Source organism: Macrobrachium rosenbergii, chromosome 14, assembly GCF_040412425.1.
Source record: "Macrobrachium rosenbergii isolate ZJJX-2024 chromosome 14, ASM4041242v1, whole genome shotgun sequence".
NCBI lineage: Eukaryota > Metazoa > Arthropoda > Malacostraca > Decapoda > Palaemonidae > Macrobrachium > Macrobrachium rosenbergii.
The window spans coordinates 8,430,881-8,453,846 of NC_089754.1; the positions used below are offsets into that span (position 1 = coordinate 8,430,881).

Below are 22,966 nucleotides of genomic sequence, written 5' to 3' on the forward strand. Positions count from 1 at the left end.
TACTCCCTAAAGAAATCATGCACATCCCTACTTCCATACTCATTATACTTTTCACACCGGGTACCTCCCTCACATACATAGCCTTTCTCACTTCTTTCTCACTTTCACTCTCACTTTCGCTACTTTCACTCTGTCCTTTCATACCCTCTTCCGAATACAAAGAGTCCACTTCCACACTTACATTCATCTTACTCATTACACTCTTCTTCCCCTCTTTTTATCCACTTTTATCCACTCACCTCCATCCACCTCACTATCACTACTGCTTTCACCCTCTCCCTTCTTTCCTGCCTTTCCCACTTCCTTACCCTTCTTACCAGTTTCCTTTCCCTTCCCCTTCTTCCCTTTTTCTTCCCCTGACTTATCCTTACTTTCCTCTGTTCCTTCCTTGCTTTTCATTCCCCTTTTCCTTACCCCTGCCTCTCATTCCCTCGTTTCTTACTTCCTATTCCCATATCACTTTCATCACTCACGCTTCCATTCACTTCTTCCTCCTTTTCTTTCTCTCTTGCCCGTTCACACGTTCCAGAGAACCTGCCTCCAACAGCCCCTTCTCCAAAAACACCCTTGAACATACCTTTCACCATTTCTTCCACACCTTTCATCATTCCTCCAACTTTTTATCCATCCTCTCTTCCATTCTCTCTTCGGACTCTTTCATCTCCCCTTTCATTTCTTCTTTTGCACTTCTTAGCATTCCCCCATCTCCTCCAACTGACTCCTCAACTCCTCATTCTCACTCCTCAGCCTCCCATTCTCCTCCTCCAGCCTACCCTGGAGTTCCCTAGCCACCCAGAGTTCCTCTCTCAGTTTCTCTATCTCACTCATCCTGACCTCTTACTCTCACTCGACCCACCACAAACAATCTTAACGGGCTATTTTACAACAGCCCCACGTTGGGCGCCAAATTTATGTGGCGGAATTCAAACCCACAAACAAAACAACAAACAACACTCACCATGATCTTCGGTTGCTGGAGATGGATAAAGGCCGCTGTAACAACCACAACCGCAAACAACCACAAACACAACAAGGAAATACAAAAAAAAAAACGGAACACACACACAAATAAACAGCACACCAACAAGAAGACCAACAACTCCCAGAAAAGCATACGACAAAAAACTGTCCCACACAAGAACCACTGACCGGCACTAGCTCTGACTAAAGACTCCCTCTAAAAAACCGAAAAATCCTTCACATATTCCACAGACAGACAGCGCCGTAAACAAACTAACGACCTCATCCCTCTTCCAACAACCGAAGCACTCACTCACGACAATTACACTCTCTCTCTCTCTCTCTCTCTCTCTCTCTCTCTCTCTCTCTCTCACAAAACGTTGGGAAATGCTAAATAAAAACAAATTTATTCATCCCTCTATAGGGGACGTTGATAGCACTATGTTATATTTTACTTGATTATTTTGGGTTAACAATTCTGGGATGCAGATATTCCCATTTCATTCCTATTTTGATTCCAAACTATTTGCTATTTAGACCACTGAATGAATTATATTTTTGCAGACATGTTTTTGCTGTTCTTCCTTGGTTCAGTTAGTGACTTGGTTATAGAGAGAGAAAGGGTTGATCGAGACAGAGGGAGGAGTTAAGTGGGTGAGCTGAGAGAGAGAGAGAGAGAGAGAGAGAGAGAGAGAGAGAGAGAGAGAGAGAGAGAGAATGCACGTGCCTAGTGTGCAGGCTGGCCAACGCTACAGTGAGTTCTTTGAGATGAAAAGTTAATTACGCCACTGACCTTATAACAGATGTGGTAAGAGGTTATGACCTCATTTGACCTTGTATAATATATATATATATATATATATATATATATATATATATATATATATATATATATATATATATATATATATATATATATATATATATATAATATATATAATATATATATAATATATATATATATATATATATATATATATATATATATATATATATATATATATATATATATATATATATATATATATACCTATCTGCCTATATATAAATAAATAAATAAATACATATATATATATGTATATATATATGCAGTATATATCAATATCTATATCTAAAATATACCTATATATAAATATATATATATATATATATATATAGAGATAGAGAGAGAGAGAGAGAGAGAGAGAGAGAGAGAGAGAGAGAGAATTTCAACATTCTGCAAAAATGTTAGAACTATTCAATTTACCTGATTGAGAGGCGGCACAACAAAGTGAGCTATAACATGATCGGGCAACTGACAGCAAGTGAGAGCAGAGTAGGCCTCCAAGAGACACAAGCCAAGCACTAACCATTCCTCTTCACTGTGCCTGCCATCAATAGCTAGACGACACATTCGTGGTAAAAGAACTGGAAAAGACAAAAATCAATTTTCATATATTATGATTGATGTTCTAGACTTGACTTGAGGTGTCCCCCATGTCTGGGAGTTAGATACTGCAAGTTTTTTTAGACAGAAAGCTGCAGGATTTCTGACAGTTAAAGACAGTTTCTTTTTTCTAGCTGTTATGCCAATTATTTCTTATTCATTACATAAACATACTGACTATTAAAACTAGAAAAGAACATGAATAAAACTTCCATTAATAAACTTACACTGGTGAATAAGACGAGGGTGTGATGTGTGAGCCAATGCTGTGCAAGTACGAGCAATTGCTAACTGGAAGTCCAGGTTATCAGTTACATAAGGATCATCACATAATGTTTCCAACTGTAGCCAAACTTTGTCCAGCACCTATAATTGTGAATGCACATTCAAAATAACTGACTATCATAATAAGATGAAAGAAATGTGAAATTATTACTGAAATTTTCCCAAAGTGAAGACTATAACACCAATTTAAATAAAAGTTTCAAAACCAATGATGAGAACTTCAACCGCTGAATGTAGTAATATGAAGTTACTGGCCCTAATCATGATTAAGAATTAAGACTGCCATTACCAAAGTCAACAGTACATAATGATATTTTAATCAGACCACTAAGATGATATCAAGAACTAAGAACAGTAGCACTTTGTATGAGGTTTTATTCATCAATGTTACGTAATCCGTTTCAAATATTTGATAAGACAATTTTGAGGACGAGAAGGGAAAATACAGCTTCAAAGAGAGAAAAGTAATTAAAAAACAAACCTATTACATGAATACCTAAATGCAGCAGACTTGGTAATAAAAATTTCAGGATCAACGTACAGTGTCTGAAGTATCTTATCTCAGATTTGACAAGCTTGGTAGTCATTCTGAAACCTTACAAGCAAGATGGTAACTATCAAGAGCTTACATCCCTCAGCGAAGTGCTGAAGTAACAAAAAGTTGTCTCTCCCCTCACGCTCTAAATGGTATCTTCTCATCTGCTGTACCTGTATTGTATTGAATACTACTATATCCCTCCAACAAAGTCTACAGTCAGACAAAAGCAATGTGTGAAATGACTTTAAGAAAGAAAAAGATACAATTCATTCCTGTGCAAATAAATATGATGTGGATCATAGATCTGATGCTTTACAAGACAGAACCAATATGAAAGCAGCTAAGGAAACGGTAGGTGAGGAAGCACTGTGCTGTAAGAATCCTTAGACATAACATTGAGCTAAATGCAGCCACAGAAAAATTAGCCAAGCATCTTGGATTAAAAAACTTTTGTACAAGTGGGAGGTGGTTGCTGCATTTTCAAATAAGGCAGAGTATGGTACACCATAAAGTTACTGAGGAAAGTCTGAGAGCCAACCCTCAGGCAAGGCATTAAACCTTTGCATGGAAAGCTGCAGTTAACCACACATGAAGAGTTGATTGTTGGACAAATACATAATGCTAATTATAAGGGTCTGCTCTAATAAAATGCTTCCTGAAAATAAGGAGTCTTCATTCCAAAGCATCGTGTCTTAAAGAAACGTTTAAAGTTGTGCATTTCTACCTCATTGTATGCTTGTGTTGATGAGCTTTACAAACTGAAACCCTATGCTGTCAGCTTAGCCAAGGTTCCATGATTGCTTAGCTATAAGATGGACAGTCTAGTTACTCATATTATAGTAAAAAAAAACTTGGTTTGCTCATTTCATTGTCCAAGAATGGTTATATGAATCCTTCAATCACGTCACAGTAACAGGCCAAATGCCTACAATTAAGAGCATAAAATGTTCCTGTTGTGCTATTCTTGACAATGTGCATCACACAAAAAATTTTGACATATGATAAAAAATATGTTATCTTCCACTTAATATTACTTCCAAGTGCAGCCAACGGATCAGGATATAACAGTGGCTGTAAAGTGCCTCTACCACCCAAAGTTTCAGGAAGAAATTTTGGTAGTGATCAACAATAATGAAATGGAAAACACCTGAGGCAATGAACATTAAAGATTGCCAGTGTATAGAACAAACTTAAGATCACAGTGGTACTTGGAGGTCAGTCAAAGTTTTGCAATAAATGAAAGAGGTTGTGGATTTCACTGGTTTGGAGGACAAGGATTTTTTTCATTCTTTCCATGAGGATGGGAAGAATATTTCCTACAAAGGAAATGTAACACGGCTTGGAAATCAACAAAGGTGGCCCTGGTTATAGCATCCAAATGGATAAAGGCTGCCAATGAAGTGATGCAACTCTCCTTCTGGTTGAAATCTTGACAGAAGCTGCACTACAATGTAGTGACAGAGGTACAATTACAGTAGTGGTGGTAAAGAACATGTCATGTCACTTTTATCGCATTACTCTCAGGCAGTTGCAAAAGATGGAGAAATGCAACAGTCGATGTGCTATTAAAAGATGCCATGCACTAGCAGCCTTGCTCTCTTCATTGACAAGGCTTTTGAGTAGCTGCATTCATAGGAGCCCCCCGGCAAACAATAACTGAGTTAGCAGACACTGACAGCAAAACACAAAGTTGTTCCAAATGGAAAAATTCTGCTCCATCAATACTGATTTAAATATGGTTTTTCCATGTCTCTTCTTCCGAGACTTGTAGCTGAAGAGATTCTGTTGGATGTCAGACGTTCACACACGGGTACTGTTCATACAAGTGCATTTTACAGCTGAGTCCAGCAGACGACACGAAATACAAAGCATAAACAAAGATCTACTTAGCGGTAAAAAATAACGAAACACTACCATTTCACTACTAAGTTAATATTAACTTCCAAAGCATGATAAAGAAACTCTTGGACCACCCTTTCTTTTAGTAGCAGACCCTTCAGGATATCTGAAGGAAAGACCAAGGTCTCCCAAAACCTACGTCATAGCCTGATTGGTAAAAATGACCAAGTAGGCTATCAAATAACACTTCTTTTTCTTTAATATACCTTCTCCTGTTTAATGTTTTTGCTATTCTTTTGACTGTAAGTCCCATACTTAACATTTTTCTAGCTTCATTTTCTTTTTTCTTATCTTCATTTTCTTTTTATTCCCTCCATTTCCCTTCCATGAAACTGCAATAATATTGCTGCCATTAATCTTATTGCTTTGATCGTGCCTCTCATTATGTTCTTTTCTTTCTGTTTTTCTCTTTCCTGTTCTCTCTTCTTTGCAATTCCTCCCTTTTACTCATCTCATTTATTGCCTTTTCTCAACATCTGCCCACGAACATGACGGGCCAGCCTTGACAAATTCCCGTTAATTATACTAATTATCACTGTTACAAATATTCAAGTGAAAGACCCTCTATCAGGCAAATAAGCCTATAAGTAAAAATGACAACTCTCCTGAAGGAGTACAACATCACGGACAGCCCAAACTATATTTCAGTTACCGGGAAAAGGCCCCACCAAAGTTGCTCTGTATATAACTCCTTTGCAGAGTATTCTTTTCTAATAAAATATTTTCATTCAATGACCATTCACCTTCTTGAAAGAATGATAAACACAGGAGAGTTGCCGGATAAGTGCGGTAAACACTGAGAAAGTGATCATCAAAAAGACTGAAAATAAAATTTTACAACTTAAATGCAGACATATTCATGACTTTGAACTCTACTTTCTTGAAAGAAGGTCTTCTACCTGCAAATATATATATACATCTATCTATATATATATAATATATATAATGTGTATATATATATATATATATATATATATATATATATATATATATATATATATATATATATATATATATATATATATATATATATATATATATACAGTATATATATATATATATATATATATATATATATATATATATATATATATATATATATATATATATATATATATATATATATAGTATATATATATATATATATATATATATATATATATATATATATTATCTATATATATCTATATAAATATATTTATATATATATATATATTATATATATATACATAACATTGATATCAATGTTATTTTGATGTATTTTTAAAAATATCATGATAAAGTTTAACTCCTTAGCTTTCAAACAGACACCAAATTCATCAAAGTAGCATGAACTGAAACATTACACGGAGTGATCAAAGAAAACTATTGCCAAGTATTTTTGCTCAGTGAAAGGTGAGTGTTCTGGTGCAGACAAATTTTGACAACCCCCTTCCAAATACTCAGAGCATTACAGATTACATCTGACCATTCACACTTCTATCAATTTTAATCCCTGTAATAAATGACCACTACTTGTATGCCTACTCGGTCGGCCACAGTAAATGTGCCCATGATTTCTTAGATTTTTTTTAATGACCATCAACTCTAATAATGCAGGATGTTATCCTTAATGTCCTCTAAGCACCCAGAACCCATTATCCACCACAGCTGTCCTCAAATGTTTGTATAATCAATAATGCATATTTTTAAAGAAAAATAAAGTTAATACAACCTTTTAAGGTAAGATGAAAAGTATATCAGAAATACATTAATTTCTACAGCAAATGTAATACTCACACCTGTTCTGACTTCAGACAGTACTTACCACCTACACTTATCGTACAAACATGACCTTAAGACTTATATTTATCATTCCAGCATGACCTTAAGATTTATATTTATAGTTCTAAATGACCTCTGAAACACTTTACTTACAAGACAGCATTCTCATTTACAACATAACTGTTAACGTTTTTCTATTAAATTTTTCCATTATGTTAATGTTTTTCTATTAAATTTTTCCATCACAGGAGATAGACTATAAATTCACCAACAAATCTAACCAAATCTCTGACCTCTGCAGCATCATGAGTAAATGTGTGATACTATTCAATAAAGAGGACTTGACAAAGTTAACAACTGAAAGCATACAAAATTTCTCCCATCTCAAGAATCTGATTTGTAAAAGGCATACAGTACTTTCTTTGAATGATCAGTTACAGCTACTTCTTGAAAAGTATATTTCTTACAGTAAAAAGTTATATGAGAAAGCAAAACAAGTAAACCAACTACTAACCTCTGTATTTGTTGATGTTGTTATAACAACAGCTAATGGCTGGAGTGCTGAGGCTTTAACACTGATGTCAGGGTCGGTTGCTAAAGTAACCAAAGCAGGAACAACACGGGTGCCAAGAGCTGCATCTTCCACCCCAGTCACTACAACAGCCCACAATCCGGCACTGCATTTCCTCACCATGCTTGATTCATGAACAACACATGACCAAAGAGCACCAAGCACACTCTCTTGATTTCTCGGCGTTAAGAGTAAATTTGATACCGTGACATAAAGAGAATCCAACCGTGCCCGGCAAAGAGCAAGAATACTGATCTGCCTGGCAAGGAAGCCCTCCAACTCAGCCTGTCTTTCAGCACCACCACAGGAAGAAGCCAAAATTGCAACTGTATACACCACTACTAAAGAGCCTGTGAGTCCAGTTTTACCTTCCCTCACTAGCTCTAAGTTATCATCTTCAACACTTAAATGTTTTAAAAATATGGGGGCAATGCTCGAGACTACTACATGGGGACCCAAACACATATTAAGTTTTGTGAACAACTTAATAAATGACTGAATGACTAGTTCTGCTGAAGCATCAAGCAGGCATAAAACATCAATAAGATCTGGAATAAAACTCTTGGTGATATATTCAAACTCATCCCATGACTTGAACCATTCTTTGGAAAGATACTGATACAGTTTTAGGAGCCCCTTTTCTGCTTTAGATTTACAACCGTATATAGTTTCAAGCTCATGCAAGGCACTTACAGTCACTGGTAACACAGACACATGATAATCTTGGTCCTCAACACTAGGCATCGTATTAATCAAGTTAGCCACAATGTAAGGAATAGTCTTTATAATTGCTTCTATCAAAACCACTACAGAATGATGCATATGACCTTGGGAGTTTTGAGATTCACTTATTATCTGTTGTATATGAGATGCTTGTTGACTTAATTTCACTAATAAAGGATTCAATAAAATATTTAAAGAATTTGTTTCAACAGTCCACACAGCCAGAGAAGATATATACAAATCTGTTCCAAGTGAACACGAAGGAGATTTTGTCATGTATGACACTTCTACAGAAGAAAGAGAAACGTCAGAATTTACACTGAGATTCTCTAAGCAATATAATAAGGTTTCCACAAGTACAGGGATTTTTGCATCATCATCAAGATAGGTGATTAATAGACTTAGGCTTGCTAATGCAGCTTCACGTACAATCATCTCTTTCTCTCCTCCTGGGCCAAGTAATTGCAGTAACATGGACAACAAGAGTGAATTGCGCAGTGATGCAGGAGTATAGGGAGACAGAGCAGCAGTGGACTGAGCTACTAACAGACGACGCTCAACATACTTGTGAGTCAGTTGCTCCCAACACTGAGGGAGAAGTTCTTCCTCAAGCTTTGTGCTTCCTAGCACACGCGCAAGACCAACTAACCCTGTCAGGATGGCATTTCTTTGGTCTTCATCTGGTCGTTTGATTAGATTGAAGAGTAGATGGAGAAGTCTTTCCCTTTCTTTGCTATCTTTGTGCAAACTCACACCATAAATAAGAAGTGGCAACAACTCCTGGAAGACAAACACAGAATATGAAAATACTGTAAAGTTTCAACATAACAGTACAATGGTAAAAGGATAAAAACTTTTGAAAGTCTTTGTCTCTTACTTTAAAACCCTTACTTCAATAGTGCTTTCACTGTAAATTATCTAAAACTAGATTGATTGCCTTTAGGTCATCATTTGGTCAAGATTGTGCATTACAAAGCATCTTAAATATTTTATGACATTTTAATATTCCACAAAATATGTATCTAGCAGACTACTGGGAGATTAATCATATGTCCACATTCTACACTGTCCAGGGACAATGCTTAGTCAAGAAGTAGCAGTGAAAGCAAAGGAGTCTGGCATATTAGACATACCTGAAGTCCAAACTCTGACATTTAAGTGACATTCAGACTCTTAAATGTAAAACCCACAATTGTGGGTACTGACACATAGTATAAAGTTTCTGAGTTTGTGATATATTACTGTAGCTGAATCTAATCATTTCATGCACAGATGTGATTACTCACACAATGTTCCTATACAATGGAAAAGATTTAACAAGGTTTGCAGTACATAAGGCTACTGATATTATTACATATATATACATATACTAAAGGATTTTGACAAAGGAAAAATCTATTTCTGGGGAGAGACCTGTGTTACCCGGTGAAATAACCATTCAGCACTTATTTCTAGGTAAAGCTTTTGCTAAATATACCAGAGAAAAGCTAAATGCCAAGCTGGAGTTACTACCCCCAGTGCGAGCTCCATGAAATGGAGTCGTGTATGAGAAAGGGTGAGATTGTCACAATCACAGGCCTCCACCCTGTAAACATTCCCAATGTCAAAAGTCCCACCGAGTGAGGTGCCGATACAAACCCCACTTTAAGGATGGGACTGTAAACAAACCAGCGCCACCTACATTCCATGTTAGCACCCCATCCTGGAATGGTATTTTATCAAGGGGGAAAAGAATCAGAGGTGGGTCACCGGGTGACACAGGTCTCTCCCAGAAATAGATTTTCCTTTGTCAAAATCCTTTTCTGGGTTATCCGGCCTGTGTCAGCCGGTGAAATAATAACAGAGAAACAAAATACCATCCTGAAACAATAAAAGAAACTTGTAGAGGAAAGAAATAAAACTATAAATCCACAAGAGTTTTAATTATCCAGGTAGCAAAAATATAGGTACTTAAATATGATATTTTAATAATAAAATAAAGTTTGTTCATACTTACCTGGCAGATATATATAGCTGTATTCTCCGAAGTCCGACAGAATTTCAAAAACTCACAGCACACGAGTGGGGCCAGGTGGTTAGTACCCATTCCCGCCGCTGGGAGGTGGGTATCAGGAACCATTCCCGTTTTCTATTCAGATTTTCTAGTGCCACTGTCTCCTGAGGGGAGGAGGGTGGGCACTATGATTATATATATCTGCCAAGTAAGTATGAACAAACTTTATTTTATTATTAAAATATCATTTTGTTCATGAGACTTACCTGTCAGATATATATATAGCTGAATCCCACCATTGGAGGTGGGAAGAGACAGAATAGGATTTAGGAAACAAATATATGTAGGCTGATTGACGCCTTGGTTCCTTACCTGTTAGCATAGCTGACTTCGTGATACTGTCACCCAAGCCTGCTTCTGCTTTACTAGAGTCTCCAGTAAGGTAGTGACCTATATAGCTGGTGAGATCTAGATGATCTGTCCACGGGGGCGTGACCACAATGGGACTAGATCATAAGACCATACTGTGAGGGCAAAAGGAGCAACGACCAACCACCTGACCGAGCCTATCTAAGTAATAAAACTTAGTATAAGCTAAAGACTGGGACGTCCACCTCCGGTGGTAACCCAACAACCATAAAAACACAAAATCAAGATTAAAAATACTTCCTAACTTCTAAGGAATAGGAAGAGTATTGCTCTCTACCCCCAAGCATGCGGAAACGTATGGTCCTAGCGAGCAGCAGTTTTCGTATGTCGCCTTCACGTCCCCGCAAGAAATGTGAAGTTTAACACCGAATCGCTTCGCCAGAAGGTGGTACCCAGAAGATTGCTGGGGACATGTTCTTCTGAAAGCCACCGAGGTCGCGATAGCTCTCACTAAGTGAGCCTTGACTTTCAGGAGTCTCATGTCGCTGTCTTGGCAGGTAGAATGAGCCTCCCTGAACGTACTTCTTAAAAAGAATGTCAAGAACACCACAAATTGTCCGACGGGCCTCGGCCTCCTTTCGTCCTATCTAAGAAGAAATTGAGAGCCCTGACAGGGCACAGGACTCTCTCTTATTCTTGCCCAAGAATTTCTGCTATATCCTTGATCCCAAAACTCTTGGGCCAAGGGGTAGAAGGGTTCTCGTTCTTGGCGAGAAACATAGGGCTAAGGGAGCATAAGGCCTTATGCCCTCTAAAGTCTATGTGCTTGTTGATGGCTTGAACTTCACTAACTCTCTTCGTTGTCGCCAGAGCAGTTAGGAAAAAAGCCTTCCTTGTCACATTCCTGGGCGATGCGAATGAAGAGGCTCGAATGTAACCGACTTCAAAAATTCTAGGACGATATCCAGGTTCTAGGAAGGCCCACGGATGAAGGTACCTTAGAAGTCTCAAAGGACCTCAAGAGATTGTGAAGATCCTTATTGTCGGTTAAGTCTAAAACTCTATGTCTGAAGACTGCCGAGCACATTTCAACGCCCTTTAATTGTCGAGGCTGCCAGCTTTTCCTTCTCCCAAGATGAAGGAAGTCTGCTATCTGGCGGCACAGAGATCGAGGTTGAGGAAAATCCCTTGCTTCTGCACCCTTTCCTGAAATTGGCCCACTAAGATTGGTACACTAAATTGGAGGAGGGTCTCCTGCCGCCAGCGATAGCCCTTGCCACTGCTCATGAAAACCCTCGCTCTGGCCAATTTGGATAGTCTGAACGCAGTCAGACTCAGAGCGGGAGGTTTTGGGTTATCTTTCGAAGTGGGGCTGTCTGAGCAGATCGGTTCTAAGGGGAAGCGCTCTTGGGAAGTCCACCAGGAAGGTCATGACCTCTGTGAACCACCCTGCCGCTGGCCAAAAGGGGGCGATCAACATCATTGGCGTCCTTCCGGCGCTGCGAACTTCCTGATGACCTCCCCAGAATCTTGAAGGGAGGAAAGGCGTAAAGATCCAATCCCTTCCAATCCCAGACGAGGGCATCTACCGCTACTGCTCCTGGATCTAGTACGGAAGAGCAGTATAGAGAAAGCCTCCTTGTCCTGGATGTCGTGAAGAGATCCACCAAGGGACGTCCTCATAATCTCCACAGCTCCTGACACACCTCCTCATGAAGGGTCCACTCGGTCGGCGGAAGATGACGTTGCCGACTGAGAAGGTCCTCGTGGACATTCTCCACTCCTGCCACGAACCTCGTAAGGATCGTGATACCCGAGCATGCGCCCAAAGCAGGAAATCCTACGCCAGTACAAACAGGGACCGGGAAAGAGTTCCTCCTGTTTCTTGAGGTATGCCAGGGCTGTGGTGTTGTCCTAGTTTACCTGTATCACTCGGCCTGAAGCTTGGCTCCCAAGAAAAGAAGGGCCAGCAGAATCGCCCTAATCTCTTTGAGATTGATGTGCCAGGACACCTGTTCCCCTCTCCAGGTGCCTGACACTTCCTTCCCCTAGTGTTGCTCCTCATCCTCCCTGGACGCGTCGTAAAACAACACTAGATCGGGGCTCTGAAGGTGTAGAGAAAACCTCTTCTGCCAACTTTGAGGGGACGAGCCACCACCTCAGGAGATCCTTGACTATGGGAGAGATCCTCAGGGACTCCTTTAGATCCTCCTAGTTTATCTAGTTTTCCGCCAGGAAAAAACTGGAGGGGTCTGAGATGCAGTCTTCCCAGGGAAACCAACTTCTCCAGCGAGGAAATGGTCCCCAGCAAACTCAACCATTCCCTCACCGGGCATGTTTCCTTCCCCAAGTAGGATGGGACTTTTCCAAAGCATTGCTGCCGTTCCTGGGACGGAAAAGCTTGAAAAGCCACTGAATCCATCTGAATCCCCAGAACACTATGGACTGCGTCGGGATCAGATGGGACTTGTCTACGTTTACTAAAAGTCCTAGGGACTGCGTCAACTTCAAAGTCGATTTCAGGTCCTCCAGACATTTTGACTGTGAAGAGGCTCGAAAGAGCTAATCGTTCAGGTAAAGCGAGATTCATATGCCCGCTAAGTGAAGCCATCTCGCCACATTCTTCATGAAGATCGTGAAGATCATAGGGGCTGTGCTTATCCCGAAGCAAAGAGCTCTGAATTGGAACACTAGTCCCCGATACAAACCTCAGGAACTTCCTCGACTGGGGATGTATGGGGACGTGAAAGAAGGTGTCCCGAAGGTCCAGCGAGACAACCAATCTCCTGGTCTAAAAGCTCCTAGAACAGACTAGGACGTCTCCATCGTGAACTTCCCCTTCGCCATGAAGCGGTTCAGTCCGCTGACATCTAGACTGATCTCCATCCTTCCGACTGCTTCGAACTAGGAACAGTCGGCAGAAGAATCCTGGGAGTCCAGCTCCAGGACTAGCTCCACAGCTTTTTCTCGAGCATTTGCACTAATAACTCAAAAGGGGCTGTTGCTTCTCTTGATGGTAGAAGGCGACAAATCCCTGGGCGACGTGCACAGATGTGGCGTGTCGAGAAAGGGGATCTTGCATCCTCTCGATAATTAGAGGACCAGGAGTCCGCCCCTCTCTGCTCTCCAGGCTCCCGCAAACAGAAAGAAGCCTGGCTCCTACAGGCGTCTGGAGGCGCTGCAGGTCACTTCTTGCCCCTAGGTTTAGGCGGGCTCCGCCTCTGGAAAGACCTCTTCCTCGGGAGAGATCTATAGGAAGAAGCTCCTCTATGAAAGGGCTTCTGTTTCCTGGAGGTCTGACCCGACAGACACTCACAAAGGGACTGCCGGGTGTTTGACGAGTGGGCCAAGAGATCTTGAGTGGCCTTCTCCTTCAAGCTGGCGGCGAGATCCTTGATCAAAGACAGGGGGGATAGATGGCTTGACAACAGGGCGAACAGCAATTCTGCCCTCTGCGACGGAGAAACTGATTTAGTGTAAAGTTACAGTACAAGGCCCTCTTCTTCAAGAGGCCCGTACAAAAAGAGGGAAGCCAGTTCCTCCGAGTCATCCCTGACGGCCTTGTCCAAGCAGATCAAGACGCTGGACAGCTCCCCTCAGGCTGATAGAGAAGGAACTTTCTAATCTTAACGTCTATAGTCCCCAAACACCAATCCAGGAAATAAAGACTTCCATGGGACGAAAAAGTCCTTCAAATGGAGATCCGTCTCGACAAAGTCCACGATACTTTGGTTGCAGATAGGAAGGACCTTCTAGGCGTGTCAACCAAGGTAGCGAAGACCCCTGGGACGACAAAGGAACACTTGAACCGACGTCCTCTCCGGTCTAGTACCACAAACCTGCCTTGTCGCAAAGCTTGGACGGAGGCAGGGTAAAAGAAGTCTTGCCTTGGGTCTTTCTTTCCTCAATCCAGGTGTTAACCTTCTTGAAGGCCTTCTTCGTCGCCAGAGACGAAGTCATCTTAACAAACCCCGATGCTCTCATTGTCTTGGACGAAGTTAACTGCGAAGGAGGAGAGAGAGAGCCGAGGGTTTGAACTTGTCGCCAAACAAGTCCTTGAGAAGACCGCTAACACCTGGTAGACCGTGAGACGAGGAAGTAGGAGGCTGCTCAAGGTCTGCAGGCTCCGACTCACAAGAGACTTCTCTCTTTCAATGGGAGAAACCAGAGAGTCTCCCAAGTCCTCGGGAGAACGAAGACCTTGCGGTGCAACACGCAGAAGGGAGCTTGATTCCCGCAGTCTTTGATTGCTCTGAAGCGCCACGAACAACCAAAGAGCGTCCTGATGAGCGCCCTGACGAGCGTCCATCCAAGCGCCCTGCACGGCAGCAAGAGGAGCGCGTCTGACGAGCAGCTACAGAAGCGCCCAGGATAGCTGCTTGCGGGCGTCAGGCTTGCAGCCGATCGCCACGATGGCGATCCAGCGAAAGCGTCTTTGATTGCTCTGAAGAGTCACGACGAGCAACCAAAGAGAAGTCCTGAAGAGCGTCCTGTCGAGCGTCCATCCGGCGTGATCGTGCGTGGCAGCGCAGAGGGGCGCCCTGACGAGCAGCTACAGAAGCGCCCAGGATAGCTGCTTGCGGAGCGTCACGCTGCAGCCGATGGAAAAGCGTGAAACACTCAAAGAAGACGAAAATACGCCTTGAGAAAGAGGACGTGAAGCGTCCTCTTCTCTGAAGCTTCTCTAAAGCGGGCGAGTCCTTCCGAGAGTTCCCCTTGCACGGGAGGACGCCGAGGACGGAGAAGCAAACCTTCAGGATACATGCACGAGCATGATCCTTGGCAGCCTGAGAAACGTCAACAGATCCTGCCGAAGGGACGCCCGATCGGGTGGGAAGCCCCCAGAACCCTCTTGAGGCTTTCGACATGTCCATTCCCTGAGTCCTGGGAGTCCGACAGAGGTCCAGGCCTAGAAGCGTTATGGGGCCGATCTGAGAGGACGAGAAGCAGTCCTTCAGGATATGTGCACGCGCACGATCCTTGGCAGCCTGGGAAGTGTCAACAGGTCCTGCTGAAGGGACGCCAGATCGGTGGGGGTCCGCAGAACCCTCTTGAGGCTTTCTGACTTGCCCACTCCCAAAGTCCTGGGAGTCCGACAGAGGTCCAGGCCTAGAGGCATTATACGGCCGATCTGACGCCTCTCCACTGCACTGGGGATCACAACAATTACAGCACTTTAAAGAGAAATCACTTTCGATTCCAGAGCACGGATGGTGTTTATAATTTGTAATGTTCCACTTTAGTATAAGTACTGCCAAGCAAGTACTTGACAAAAATAAATTAGGCGAAAGTATCACCTTCCGCTCCAAATTGTTGTCTTAAATTTAGATCTAATTGCTTTCCCCCCGAAGCTCGGGTTTACAGGAGAGGAATAAATATCCTTTACTCTTACTAGCACTCCTGGAGGAAGACCTCCAGATCCTATCACGCTCCAACTTGCAGATAAAGGCAACAAACACCTTCCAGCTTGCATCCATAAGTCTCACACTCCTTGCAGCGATCATTTAATATTCACCTCGTTGCACATACAGTGTGAGAGGATTACACTCATTCAAGACAACATACTCTGAAGCTAGCAGAACTAGATCCAGACATCATTCAAAGAGCAATCAAAATCAAATCCAAAAACATTCCACAAAAGCGTATGCCAATTCACAATCCAATCACGATGCAGCCGTGATAAAACCAAAAGTCAAATCAAATACTTAAGTGAAAAATAACGAGTTTACGAAATCCAAAGACGGAGGTACTGAAAACAGATGTTGACAGTACCGGCGACAGAGAAAATCTGAATAGAAAACGGAATGGTTCTGATACCGCCTCCCAGCGGGCGGAATGGGTACTAACCACCTGGCCCCACTGTGTGCGTGAGTTTTTGAAATTCTGTCGGACTTGGAGAATACAGCTATATATATATCTGACAGGTAAGTCTCATGAACAAAATATAATATAGGTACTTAAATATATACATAGGATTAAGGTGGGGGAACTATGTTCCACAAGACAAAAGAACACAAAAACGTATTTAAATATAAACATAGGAGACAATACAACACTATAACATGGTCAGGAGACAGGCTGTGAAGTATGCCTGACCTGGAGGTGATCGAAAGGGAATAAATGAGGCAGGTAGGAGGGAGGAAAGTGACTGAGTACAAGAAAAAGAATTAAACAGAGGGAGGAACAATGTTTCCTGCCGCCACTGTGGTGAACTTCAGAGCTTCTAGGGATTTCAGATAGTGGCGTTTGAAAACTACGGGAGACTTCCACCTTGTATATTTTGTAAGATCCTCGAAATTCATATAATGGAAATAGTTAGTGGAGGTGGCCACCGCCCTAATGTCATGTACTTTTGGAACTGAGTCTGGGTTTGCTTGTTTGATAAAATACAAGATCTGCTGCCTGATGGCTTTCATAGAAATAGTTCCTCCCCCTTCCCTTACAAACACAGGCCCCAAAGTTATCTGTGAGGTCCTGTCTAAATAGGCCTTTAAAGTAAAGACTGGGCATAAAGACAGGTCTTGTGGGAGGGGGATGACCTTCCAGGGAGACCACCTATCTCGAGGATCTTCATTCTTAGCTAGAAACTTAGGGTGAGGAGCTAGCAACACTTCACCTGATGGAAGGAAATCAATATGATTGGGTTCTCTAGACAGGGCAGACAGCTCGGAAATTCTAGCACCTGAAGCTAAACTAATTAAAAATAAGGTCTTCCTCAATAAATTTATGAAAGAACAATTTTGATTATCCGTTTCTGAAGCTAATTTAAGAACATCACTTAAGAACCAGGAAACCGTATGTGGGCGGGTTATTGGTCTTAAACGAGCACAGGCTTTAGGGATTGACGAAAAATAAGAATCTGTTAAGTTAATTTTAAACCCGTGTAAAAATATATCTTTTCAAAGCTGATTTGGCTGTAGTAATAGTACTTGATGCCAGATCTTTCTCAAATAATGACCTAAAAATGAAATTGCTAAATTTGTGGTCATTACAGTTGCTTCAGATTCTTTTAGGAAGAGTGCTAATTTCTTAACTGCTGAGTCATATTGTCTGAGAGTGGATTCCCTTTTGTCTGATTCTAGGAACAAAGTGTTAATAGGATCAATATTAGCATCTTTCTGAGCTGCAAACTTCATGAAATCCACAAAGCCAGGGCATTCTGAATTCTTGAGAAGCTGACACAGTCCGAGTTTGTACTATTTGCGTCAGTTTTGGGTTGGGAATTTGAAAGCACCAAAGCTTCAGCTCTAGAAGAAGTGGAAACCAGTTGCTCTTGACCAGTTGGGAGCCACTAGGGCTATCTGACCTTTGAATGTCCTGAGCTTGTGAAGGACTTTCAGTAACAGGTTTACTGGAGGAAACAGATAGATCCTTTGCCACTTGTTCCAATCTATTGACATTGCATCTGTGGAGTGAGCTAGAGGGTCCAGGTTGGGAGCAACATAACAAGGTAGTTTGTGGTTGCATTCTGTTGCAAAGAGATCTACTTCGAGACCCGGAACTTGACTGCAAATCCATCTGAATGATGTTTTGTCCAAGGACCATTCTGACTCCAGCGGAGTTGTCCTGGATAGGAATCTGCAATGACATTCTGGACCCCTGCAAGATGGGTAGCAGACAGATGCCACCGGTGTTTGTTTGCTAGGGAGAATATTGCTATCATAACCTGGTTGATCCGACTCGACTTGGAACCTCCCCTGTTTATACAATGTACCACTACTGCGCTGTCCAAAACCAGTCTTATATGAATCAGATTGTTTGGACGCAGCTTCTTCAGGGTTAGAAAGACTGCCATAGCTTCCAGGATATTGATATGGAACTGGCAGGAACATGGTGGACCAAGTCCCTTGTACTTTCTTGTGTTGAGAGTATCCTCCCCACCCGCTTAGGGAAGCGTCGGTGTGAATTACTAATGCCAGAGGAGGAAATTGAAGAGGTACGGAATTCGATAAGCTCTTGACTGTCGTCCAAGGCCGGAGTCTCTTTTTCAGAATCGGCGGAATCAGGGACACCTTGTCCCTGAACCCGACATTGGCTCGGCTCTGCCATACCCTGTTTATATCTTTCAGTTTGGATTTCAGAAGTAGATCCGTCACTCAAGCAAACTGAAGAGAACCTAAGACTCTTTCTTGGGTACGGCGGGAAGCTTTCTTGTTCTTGAGGAACTGCCTGGTTGCCTTGGCTATTTCTCTCCGTTTGGCGGTGGAAGAGATAGTTTGTGTGAACACAGGTCCCACTGGATCCCTAACCATTGAAAGCGACTCTCGGTACTAGGCGGATTTCTCCGCTTTTATTTGAAAGCCTAGAGATTCCAGAAAGCCGACACTATGGCTGTCGCTCTCCGGCATTCGTTGGCATTGGATGCCCAAACGATCCAATCGTCCAGGTATGCAGCTAGCATGGTCCCCTGAGACCGAGTTGCTGAACTACCGTATCTGCCAGTTTGGTGAAGATTCTGGGGCTATATTGAGACCAGATGGCATGACTCAACAGTATGCTTGATTTCCCAGTCTGAACCCCAGATAAGGAGAGAACCTTCTACAATCGGGACATGATAATAAGCGTCTGAAAGATCTATAGAGGTGGTTACGGCTCCACGGGCAGTAGGGTCCGAACCTGCAAGATTGTAAGCATTCAAACTTGTCGCATTGAATGTAAGAATTTAGACGAGACAAGTCTAGAATTACTCTTCGCTGACTGGAACCTTTCTTTGGAACACTGAACAGTCTGCCTTGAAATTTCAGGTGTCTCGCTTTATTTACCTGCTTTTTGTAATAGATCTTTCACAAAGTCCTTCAGAGCCTTGGACGGTGATTGATGGAACCTGACTGGGGGAGGACCCTTGCACCAACTCCACCCCAGTCCTTTGGAGACTATGCTCTGGGCCCAGGGACTGAAGCTCCACTGGTCCCGAAAATGAAACAACCTCCCGCCTACCTGAGATATCTCACTGGGCGGGAGAGGGTCTGCCTCCTCTGGAGCCTCTGCCTCCTCTTCCTCTGGAGGAGGAGCGAGGTGTTCCCCTACCTCTAAAGTATCCTCTGGCTCTAGTTCCCCTTGCATTCTGTATTGAACGAAATGCCCCCTGGCTTTCATATGAAGCATTGAAAGCCGGGAAAGAGACATATGAAGGGGGCAGCGAGAGGCTGATGGGCTGGTTGAACCAGCACATACTGAGGTTGAGGTTGGGAATGGGAGGTTGAAGGATGACCAGGAGCGGGAACCTGGACAGCCTGCAAGACAGTCTGAGCAGGAAGCCGTTTGAACTTCTTAAATTTCTTCCCGGACTTAGGTGAGTTCCAATAAAGCTCAGACTGTTTCCTCTTAAATGACAGACCCCAACGGGAGCGGAGACTTTGATTGGCCCTAGTTGCCTCAGCTAGGACCGCATCAACCTCTTCCTGGGGGAAGAGATTAGCTCCCCAGATGGAACTTTTCATAAGCCTGTTAGGCTCATGACGGATGGTGGCTGCCGAAAAGATGTGCTTTCGGCAGTTCATCCGGCCTTGATGAAGTCATACAGGTCCTGCTGAAAACTCGCCAAGAGAGATTTCGTCAGTACCTGGAATAAAGCATCTTCGCTGTAGACCACTGACGTTGCTTCCGCCAAAGTCAGAGAGTTTAAGGACCTGCTAAGCCTGTCCTTAGTCTCAGCTTCAGCTTTCAGGAGCGACTCCGGCATCTTAGATAGTTGCTCACTGAACAAGTTAGAAGCGCAGTCAGGGTCAAGTCGTGTTACTGTGAAAGTGGCTGGGGCTCCTTCCCAAAACTCAGAATCTCCGGGGAAGACAAGAGAGGTGGGATCTGTCTCCCGGAGATGAGGAAGAGGCTTACCCTCCATGCAAGCTTGGCTAGTGAGGGAAGCCACTTTTGAGGTGCAAGGGGTGGGAAGAATCTCTCCCAAAGAGAACATCGTAAACGCACCCTTGGCCGGGGTGAGTTTGGTGTTCTCCGCCTGCCACTCCATTAGTGTCCTTAGCAGAGACGACTGGGCCTGGTCCTCGGGAAGATGACAGTCTCCTTGGGGACCTTATCGGACCAATCCATGCCTCCTCAGTGAGTCTGGCATAACCTGGGTAAGGAGATTCCAGACCAAGAGGAAGAATTCGAAGTTCCTCCAACCTACAGGTGCCTAGGCCCTCGATGGTTAGGGTACCCTCATGCTGGGGAGCATAAAGGGTCAGGCGCCAAGGGTTCCCCTTATCAAAGGGAGGAAGGTTGGAGGTGTCCGGAACGGAGAAAGATCTGTTGGCCGCTCCGCCACGCATGAATCCAGAGATTAAGGTCCCTTGGGACTTAACCTGCTGCGATAGGGAAAGCACGGAAGCATTAGAGGATGACAACTGATTCGAGAGTTGCAACAGCTTGTCGTCAACTCTTTTGTCAAGCTTCTGCATAAGAAGCTCGGCAAATGCTTCTGCATCAAAGGAAGGAGGGGGGGGGAACCTCCTTACTTTGCTTGGGTCGTGCTCCCTTCCCAGAGGTAGAGGCCTTGCTCGTAGACGGCACGGGGCTAGGAGCCCGTGACGTCTTCGAGGGAACCACGGAGCGGACTTTCTGGGTCTTCAAGGTCTTTTTCTTAATAGATTTAACCTTAGGGACGGTAGACCTTGCACTGTCCATAAGGCAAGAGGATTTCACGAACCTCCCGGAAAAGAAGAAGCAGAAGAAGAAGGAGAGCTAAACAGATATTCACCTGCCTCACTTACCCCCTTACCTGCTTGGAGATCCAGGTCCATGTTCATGGGCTCCAGATTCAAATTAAGGGCACGCAACATCTTCAGTGACCTCTCCGCATGCGGCCACGTCTTCCTGGGAGGGCTGAGTCATCTCCTGGATCCCAGCGATCAAAGGCGGCTACCTTGTCAGCAACTGATGCTGAGATCCAGGTGCCAGGGAATAGAACGCTGCAGATGTCCTTAGAAAGGACGTAGGGTTTCCCTACCCCGACCTTCCTCCTGAAGCCGCTGACCCAGGTCTTGAGGGTCATAAGCGAAGAGTCACGAGAGCTGCGGTCAATCTGAAAGAAGGAGAAAGTCAGGTGACCAAACCTCCTAAAAAGAGAATATCTTCCAATTATCCATAAGAGACAAAACTCAAAGAAAAGCATGAATCGGAATGGAAATAACTAACTTACCGACTCATCCAGAACCCGCTCATAGAGAGCGTAGCACACCTCACAGCCATCAGGGTGCCAGACGACCAGGTCCCCTACGTGAATGGCGCACCTGGAGTGGGACCTGCAAACTTCATGCCCGCTAGCTTGCTGCAGGACTGCCGTGCACCCCTGCTCCTGACAACGCACCATCTGTAAGTGGACGGGTACATGAGTATGCTGATAAGGCCGCCGGAGTAGGGTGCTGGAGCAGTGTCTTAGGATAATAGATAATTAGACCAGATAGACCCCACCGGAGCATACCGGGAGGATAAGGGGTCTACAAGATCATGCAAGATCAAAAACAACATAAAGGGACCGCCGGAGTTAATCTGGAGCAACAGGAAGGTCCCGAAAAGACATGTAAAATTAAAAAATTCAAAAATATATACAGTATATATATATACATGCTAGTGAAAGGTCAACTATAAGTAAGAGTTGGGTGTTTCCGCTTGGAGCCGGGGAAGTCCTGTTACTCTAATACAGTGACAGCGGAGGAGGTGTGGTGAGCACCGACCGACCATACACCGTACCCACCGGAGTGGTAAGCGACGAGAACACTCGACTACCTAGCGGAAAATACAAAAATTAGCTAGTCGGCGGAGGGTAGATACTAGGGAACGGTACGAGTTCTAAATGAATAGAACAAAGGTAAACGTCAATGGCGTGTGAATAAGACAGAAGACAGTCAGGTGGGAAACTCTAACTGGCTACATGTACACAATTTTTTCCCCGAGGTGACGGTCTGGGAGAACGACACCCTGGTTGGGGAAAAACAACGCACTGACGCTAGAGGGAGGGGGGAGAGTTGGGACAGGCCAGGAGAGGGGACCAGTAGCGGTGACCAGGGGGTGAGTGAGCACTCCCCGGGCGCCATGAGGTCCACCTTTCTCCCTCTCGATCGGTCGAACATGTACGAACAATTAATGAGAGAGGAGAGAATGGGGAACCCTCAAAGGCCAAATGAGCAAGGAAAGGTGAAAGGAATGGTGAACAGGAGTGTGGGAGCACCCCCGGTCACCAAACAAGTCCTCGACAGGGTGCCGACCAGCTAAGGTCGGAAACCCAGTACCGAGAGAACAAAACCAATCAATGCAGAGGAAGGGGATGTAGGCTATAGCATAAGGAACAGGGTAAAGCTCTCAAGCCTTGGTAAGTTAACAAAGTACATGAAAGCGAACCAAGGGGGAGAGAGAGAAGGGGGGGAAAGAGGTAGGAGAGGGGATATACATGAAGTTGGAAAGCTAACCAAGGTGTGGATCGGACAAGGGCAGGCTAAGCAA

General features: G+C 43.4%; 1 protein-coding gene across 3 annotated transcripts in view; it reads right to left on the bottom strand.

Moving 5' to 3' along the window:
• Positions 1 to 22,966, bottom strand: part of LOC136845710 (RAB11-binding protein RELCH homolog) — a 155,663-nt gene that overhangs the window by 53,201 nt on the left and 79,496 nt on the right. For all 3 annotated transcript variants that reach the window (XM_067115883.1, XM_067115884.1, XM_067115885.1), the window contains exons 7-9: positions 7,387 to 8,946; positions 2,614 to 2,752; positions 2,207 to 2,367 (exon numbers count right to left, since the gene is read on the bottom strand). In XM_067115883.1, the coding sequence (XP_066971984.1) occupies positions 2,207 to 2,367; positions 2,614 to 2,752; positions 7,387 to 8,946 (1,860 nt within the window). The remainder of the gene's footprint in view (positions 1 to 2,206; positions 2,368 to 2,613; positions 2,753 to 7,386; positions 8,947 to 22,966) is intronic.